Genomic DNA, 7138 nt, shown 5'->3' with positions numbered 1-7138 from the left:
AACCAAGGTGTTCGTGCACAGAACAGGTAGCATGGCTATGGGGTTCGATTCCCTACTCCTTGGGTCCTGGTTGGTGATCCCTGGTGGTTGATACCCACCATAAGGGGTGATCCTGGACAGATGCCTGCTACTTCCTGTCTGAGTGGTCACTATAAAGTATACCACTTGGGGTAAACAACTGTACTATCGGTGCTAGGTAATCGCAGGCTGTAGTGGCCTTTGAGTGAGACTTAGTACCTAAAATGGTGGTATGGAAGGGTACTAGATGGTTGATGTTACCTGTCGAAAGTCCTCCATGAAAGTAGATGCTCTCTAAAGGTCGTTAAATAAATTGAGTATCAGTATCATGCAATGGGTATAGGATGAGTAGGCGGCGTGTACCTAGCTTCAGATCAGCCTAAAATGGCCCGATGGGGGATGTCTTCTATAGTGGTGCTGTTACCTGAGGAATTAAGTACTCGGTATAATGGTTGCCCATTGAAGATGATAGGACACAGACCCGAGATTAGTCTCATAAGAGGCAATGGGTGGTCTGGCCGTAAACACTTGCAAAGGAAAAGGATAAAACCAAAAAGGATAAAACTAAATCTCTCTCCCGTTCGCCCTCACGACAATTTTTACATAAAAATAAAATAATTTTTTTCAAAGTTTTTTATTAATTTTTCTTTTATTTTTATCCTTCCTCTGGCCTATGGCCTCTTCTCATGACTTCTCAACTTTGAGTTGGGATGAAGTTCTTTCAAACTTCGCGAAGTTGAGGACCTTTGCGCTAAGTGCGCCCTTAAACAAGAAACTCTTTTTTGCTCGTTACAACTCTCTTCCTGACAACTCTTCCGCCAAGTCACGTGCTTACCTCGCTTTTGGCCCCCTCCGCCTACTAGACGACTCTCTTTCTGAACAAAAACGCCTTTTACACTTGCGCTTGGACTCTCTTTCGTCTACTGCGGATTCAAAAAAGGATTTCGCTATCCCCCCTGTTGACGATCATCCATCACATGATGATCCAATGAATGATGATCTACCTCCTCTTCCATTAGCTATTTGGGCTTCTAAACACGAGGCTGATCCTAATATCATCTTAGATTTATGTACCCCTTCTACACGATGCACCAATCGTTTACGCCCTTCACGGCGTACTCCTAAATTTCTTTGTAAACGCGTATCCTCTATGATTTCCCCTGCATCCTTTAAGCGCGCACAGAAAATTAAAACTAAATTGTCTTTTGCGCGTTTGGTTTTATCCCCTTCTACAATACGTTTATTGGTTCCACCTTTACCACGTCCTTCCGAGCCTAAGAATTCTTTTCAAAATAATTTTCTGGATTCCTCTCTTATTACTCCCCAAATTTCAGCCTTAGTAGATACCGCTGATTATGACAATATCGTTCCTCCTCTAGCTTCTCCGGTCCTTTCTTTAAATAGTATTCCTGCGGAAATTTTTCCTGCGACTTCTGTTTCAGCCTTCCCTTATGATCACACACAGTGTTCATCTTACACTTTCACAATACGTACCATCCTGGATGGACGGATACGTCCTGCTCGAAATGTTGGCTCTAACCGTTTATATTCTATTCGACGAGGCAACTGTTACTTCCTTTTGGACCCCACTCCTGATTCGAATAATTGTTATTCGATTCATACCAATTCTCCTCTTCTTTCAACTACTGATCCCTTTCAATTTACATCTGATCGTCCTTCTCCTAACTTAAAATTTATTTTATCAAAATTTTTAACCTTTTTCTTTTACCGACAAAACCGTATTCCCTCTCATGCTCGACGTAAATATTTTAATAGATTACGCCAGCTTTTATTAACACAACGTGTTACCTCTCTTGCTCGTTGGTCATCTTCTCATCGTAATAATAGACGTACTCGTACTTTTATTCAATTTCGATATCATCAATCTTGCTTTTACCTTGGCCTTTATTTTGGTTGTCCGTTTTGCAAGACTCCTGCTGCCTATGTTATGTCTCAGTTTCGTCATGCTTGTCATATTCATGACAAAAAACTTGTTCACACTCCTCCCCCTCCTTCTTCCCCTCCTTTCAGTTTACCTTGTAACCGTGTGTCTAAAAGACATGCTGATGGTTTTTATAAAGACGTAACTTCCCGACGCCTAGGAATTTCCTACCGCAAATCTTATGCTTTTCACCATGTTCTTGAGGACGACAATGGTTCACTTTCTGCACGAACTCTTATCTCATATTCTGCTCACCAATCCATCTCCCACCCTACGAAGAAACAACTTGCCCGTCAAGTACGCCATAAAGACCTTTTATCAGACCGGAGTAAATTTTCACGACATGTTGTTCACCCCGATCTTCTTGACTCTTCTATGTGGATGGCTACTAAGGATCCTGCTATAGTCATTCCTCCTACCTCCTATAATTTGACTATGTCTACTACTGATTACTCAATTGTTCAGAATATACGTAATCTTGTATCCTCGCGTCCTGATGTTTCCTTCTGTTTGAAAGAACGTTCACATCAATCTTCAGTTGCGTTCGTTTCTTCTAAGTTTACGGGTTCTATCCAAAAAGTGATTTTGAATCCCTCTTCTGTAGTTGCAAGTCATTTTATTACTAACAAACCCACCTCTGGTCCTTTTGTTTGTCCAAACTGCCCTGTTATTGATTATCAAGATTTCAAAACTCTTGGCTTTAGTCGTTCCATTATTGATATGGTCCGAAGGATACTCTCTCGAATAGTGCTTCCATTTATGTACCTTCTCACAATTTCCTCTGGTTATTAATTTCCAAGCACAATACTTCTTCGGTATCAAAGAAGTATCTTCGCGATGCCATCCAATCTGTTATCACCAAATCGGCCTCCTCTTCAACATTTTCACAATTTTGGAACAGTGATACACGGTTTTCTTTCAAACTAGGTCGTGTTAAACCTTGTGATATCTTATCATTATTGGATGTTTGTGCACCTTGGTTTGATTCACATCCTTACCCTGCTCCTTCTGATTTTCGATCACAGTGGGTTTTACCCGCTGATTTTGTTCATCCTACTTTCTTAATGCGCTAATTGCGCTAGTTCCCTTTTAATTAATTACTTTCTTTTACTTTCTTTTAATCATCTTCCCTTTTTCACTTCTTTTATGCTTATTTTAAGCTTTCCTATTTCCCTTCTCTTTATGAATACAAATTTTATCATTCTGTATCAGAAATTTATATACAGCGCTTTAGCGATTGATGAATTTACTTTATTGAATTACAAATTTTTACAACATTTTATGTCAGCCAGAATTTACACATAAAACTTCGGTTAAAGATTAATTCGACTAGCTTGCTAGTGATGTTCTTTTCCATGCTTGGGAAGAGTCGCAGGGTATCTCGGCTGCTTCCAAATTACGTGGCCCATCTACAAATTCTTCTCCTAATACTACTTCTCCACCTCAACACAACTCTTCTTTGGCGTCAGTCTCTCAGAATTCCTGGATTTCTTGGATATCCTCTTCTATAATTCGGGGTGGATCTTGGATCTCGCACTTGGATTTTCTGCGCTGCTTAACAGTTCAACCTCTTAGGATTTCTTTCTGGTAACGGACTGGATTTTTGGATGTTGGATAGTTGACTCACACTGGCCTTCGGGTAAAGTTGGGGTATGCGATTCTGTAATAGTCTAGTTTTTCTTTGCTTTAATTTTATTTTAGTTTAGATTTCTTTACTTGTATGAGTCGTGAAGCTACTCTTTTTATTTTTATTAGTTTATTTTCTTATTTTCGTAATATTGTTCGTTTGAATTTTCGATGTTAAATATAAATAAAAATAAAGTCATAAGACTGTTTGCACAGGAAAAGGATAAAACCAGGGTTGGTCACCCTATCTTGGTGGTTAGTCACTGAGACCCTCATTAAGCCTGAGTATGGTGAGGTCGCAGGTTCGATTCCCATGACCACGGAAATAAAAAGAATTTTACTGCGGACGCTACAACCAATAGCGTGAAGGTACAGGGATTAGTGTAGTTGGACTGCATCATGGTGAATTAGTGTGTACGGTTAGGCCGCACATTTCAACTAAGGGTCATGGTGTCCTTCTAACGTTCCCTATGAGGCCATTGGCATGTGCGCAGTCCTGTCCTTCGAGGTCACTACTATACCTTGGGGGGACTTCCTGTCCAGGTGGTCACTCTACGATACCGCTTGGGGTCAGTAATGGCTAGATGGTCATCCTAGATGGTAAAGCTGAGGGTGCAATGTCTTAGTGGTAGTTAGACCTTCTGTTAGGTCTTAGACTAACCAAGGTGTTCGTGCACAGAACAGGTAGCATGGCTAAGGGGTTCGATTCCCTACTCCTTGGGTCCTGGTTGGTGATCCCTGGTGGTTGATACCCACCATAAGGGGTGATCCTGGACAGATGCCTGCTACTTCCTGTCTGAGTGGTCACTACAAAGTATACCACTTGGGGTAAACAACTGTACTATCGGTGCTAGGTAATCGCGGGCTGTAGTGGCCTTTGAATGAGACTTAGTACCTAAAATGGTGGTATGGAAGGGTACTAGATGGTTGATGTTACCTGTCGAAAGTCCTCCATGAAAGTAGATGCTCTCTAAAGGTCGTTAAATAAATTGAGTATCAGTATCATGCAATGGGTATAGGATGAGTAGGCGGCGTGTCTCAGCTTCAGATCAGCCTAAAATGGCCCGATGGGGGATGTCTTCTATAGTGGTGCTGTTACCTGAGGAATTAAGTACTCGGTATAATGGTTGCCCATTGAAGATGATAGGATACAGACCCGAGATTAGTCTCATAAGAGGCAATGGGTGGTCTGGCCGTAAACACTTGCAAAGGAAAAGGATAAAACCTCCTCTTCTTAATGACTTCCAAGTCAAATTATATGGTGAAATTTGGCTATGTCGGAATGTTCTTTTCCATGCTTGGGAAAAGTCGCAGGGTATCTCGGCTGCTTCCAAATTACGTGGCCCATCTATAAATTCTTCTCCTATTGTTTCTTCTCCACATACAAATAACTCTTCTTTGGCGACAGTTTCTCAGGATTCCTGGATTTCTTGGATATCCTCTTCTATAATTCGGGGTGGATCATGGATCTCGCACTTGGATTTTCTGCGCCGCTTAACAGTTCAACCTCTTAGGATTTCTTTCTGGTAACGGACTGGATTTTTGGATGTTGGATAGTTGACTCACACTGGCCTTCGGGTAAAGTTGGGGTATGCGATTCTGTAATAGTCTAGTTTTTCTTTGCTTTAATTTTATTTTAGTTTAGATTTCTTTACTTGTATGAGTCGTGAAGCTACTCTTTTTATTTTTATTAGTTTATTTTCTTATTTTTGTAATATTGTTCGTTTGAATTTTCGATGTTAAATATAAATAAAAATAAAGTCATAAGACTGTTTGCACAGGAAAAGGATAAAACGGCCCTCACGACATTATTTACATAAAAATAAAAAAAAATTTTTCCAAAGTTTTTTATTACTTTTTCTTTTATTTTTATCTTTTCTATTCTTATTCTGGCCTATGGCCTCTTTTCACGACTTCTCAACCTTGAGTTGGGATGAAGTTCTTTTCAAACTTCGCGAAGTTGAGGACCTTTGCGCTAAGTGCGCCCTTAAACAAGAAACTCTTTTTGCTCGTTACAACTCTTTTCCTGATAACTCTTCCGCCAAGTCACGTGCTTACCTCGCTTTTGGCCCCCTCCGCCTTCTAGACGACTCTCTTTCTGAATAAAAACGCCTTTTACACTTGCGTTTAGACTCTCTTTCATCTACTGCGGATTCAGAAAAGGATTTCGCTATCCCCCCTGTTGACGATCATCCATCACATGATGATCCATTGATTGATAATCTACCTCCTCTTCCATTAGCTATTTGGGCTTCTAAACACGAGGCTGATCCTAATCTCATCTTAGATTTATGTACCCCTTCTACACGACGCACCAATTGTTTACGCCCTTCACGGCGTACTTATAAATTTCTTTGTAAACGCGTATCCTCTATGATTTCCCCTGCATCTTTTAAACGTGCACAGAAAATTAAGACTAAATTGTCTTTTACGCGTCTGGTTTTATCTCCTTCTACAATACGTTTATTGGTTCCACCTTTATCACGTCCTTCCGAACCTATAAGTCCCTTTCAAAATACATTCCTAGACTCCTCTCTTATTACTCCCCAAATTTCAGTTTCAGAAGATACTGCTGATTATGACATTAACGTCCCTTCTCCAGTCCTTTCTTTGAATTGTACACCTGCGGAACCTTTACCGGCAACTTCTACTTCAGCCCATCTTCTTCATGATAATGTACAGTGTTCATCTTACACTTTCACTATATGTACCATCCTGGATGGACGGATACATCCTGCTCGAAATATTGGCTCTAACCGTTTATATTCTATTCGACGAGGCAACTGTTATTTCCTTTTGGACCCCACTCCTGATTCGGATAATTGTTATTCAATTCATACCAATTCTCCTCTTCTTTCAACTACTGAGCCATTTCAATTTACATCTGATCGTCCCTCTCCTAATTTGAAATTTATTTTATCAAAATTTTTAACCTTTTTCTTTTACCGCCAGAACCGTATTCCCTCCCGTGCTCGACGTAAATATTTTAATAGGTTACGCCAGCTTTTATTAACACAATGTGTTACCTCTCTTGCTCGTTGGTCATCTTCTCATCGTAATAATAGACGTACTCGTACCTTTATTCAATTTCGATATCGTCAATCTTGCTTTTACCTTGGCCTTTATTTTGGTTGCCCGTTTTGCAAGACTCCTGCTGCCTATGTTATGTCTCAATTTCGTCATGCTTGTCATATTCATGACAAAAAACTTGTTCATACACCTCCCCCTCCTCCTTCTCCTCCTTTTGCTTTACCTTGTAACCGTGTGTCTAAAAGACACGCTGATGGTTTTTATAAAGATGTAACTTCCCGATGCCTAGGACTTTTCTACCGCAAATCCTATGCTTTTCATCATGTTCTTGAGGACGACAGTGGTTCACTTTCTGCTCGAACTCTTATCTCATATTCTGCTCACAAATCTATCTCCCACCCTACGAAGAAACAACTTGCTCGTCAAGTACGCCATAAAGACCTTCTATCAGACTGGAGCAAATTTTCACGACATGTTGTTCACTCCGATCTTCTTGACTCTTCTATGTGGATGGCCACTAAG

At 40.4% G+C, this 7138-nt stretch overlaps 2 protein-coding genes across 2 annotated transcripts; both read left to right on the top strand.

The window, feature by feature from the left end:
* Positions 1–691: 691 nt before the first annotated feature.
* Positions 692–2001, top strand: OCT59_026376 (uncharacterized protein; the record flags this gene model as incomplete). Its single annotated transcript, XM_066143128.1, has 2 exons — positions 692–1856; positions 1976–2001. 2 exons carry the CDS (start codon positions 692–694, stop codon positions 1999–2001), a joined length of 1191 nt encoding a protein of 396 aa, XP_065992676.1.
* Positions 2002–5482: 3481 nt separating this feature from the next.
* OCT59_026375 (uncharacterized protein) lies at positions 5483–6567 on the top strand (the record flags this gene model as incomplete). The annotated part of the gene is made up of 3 exons (XM_066143127.1): positions 5483–5636; positions 5718–6476; positions 6539–6567. 3 exons carry the CDS (start codon positions 5483–5485, stop codon positions 6565–6567), a joined length of 942 nt encoding a protein of 313 aa, XP_065992675.1.
* Positions 6568–7138: the final 571 nt, after the last annotated feature.

This window comes from Rhizophagus irregularis, chromosome 6 (assembly GCF_026210795.1).
Source record: "Rhizophagus irregularis chromosome 6, complete sequence".
NCBI classification, from domain to species: domain Eukaryota; kingdom Fungi; phylum Glomeromycota; class Glomeromycetes; order Glomerales; family Glomeraceae; genus Rhizophagus; species Rhizophagus irregularis.
Note: the sequence above shows the minus strand (reverse complement) of the source record. Positions and strands in the feature narration are given on the sequence as shown.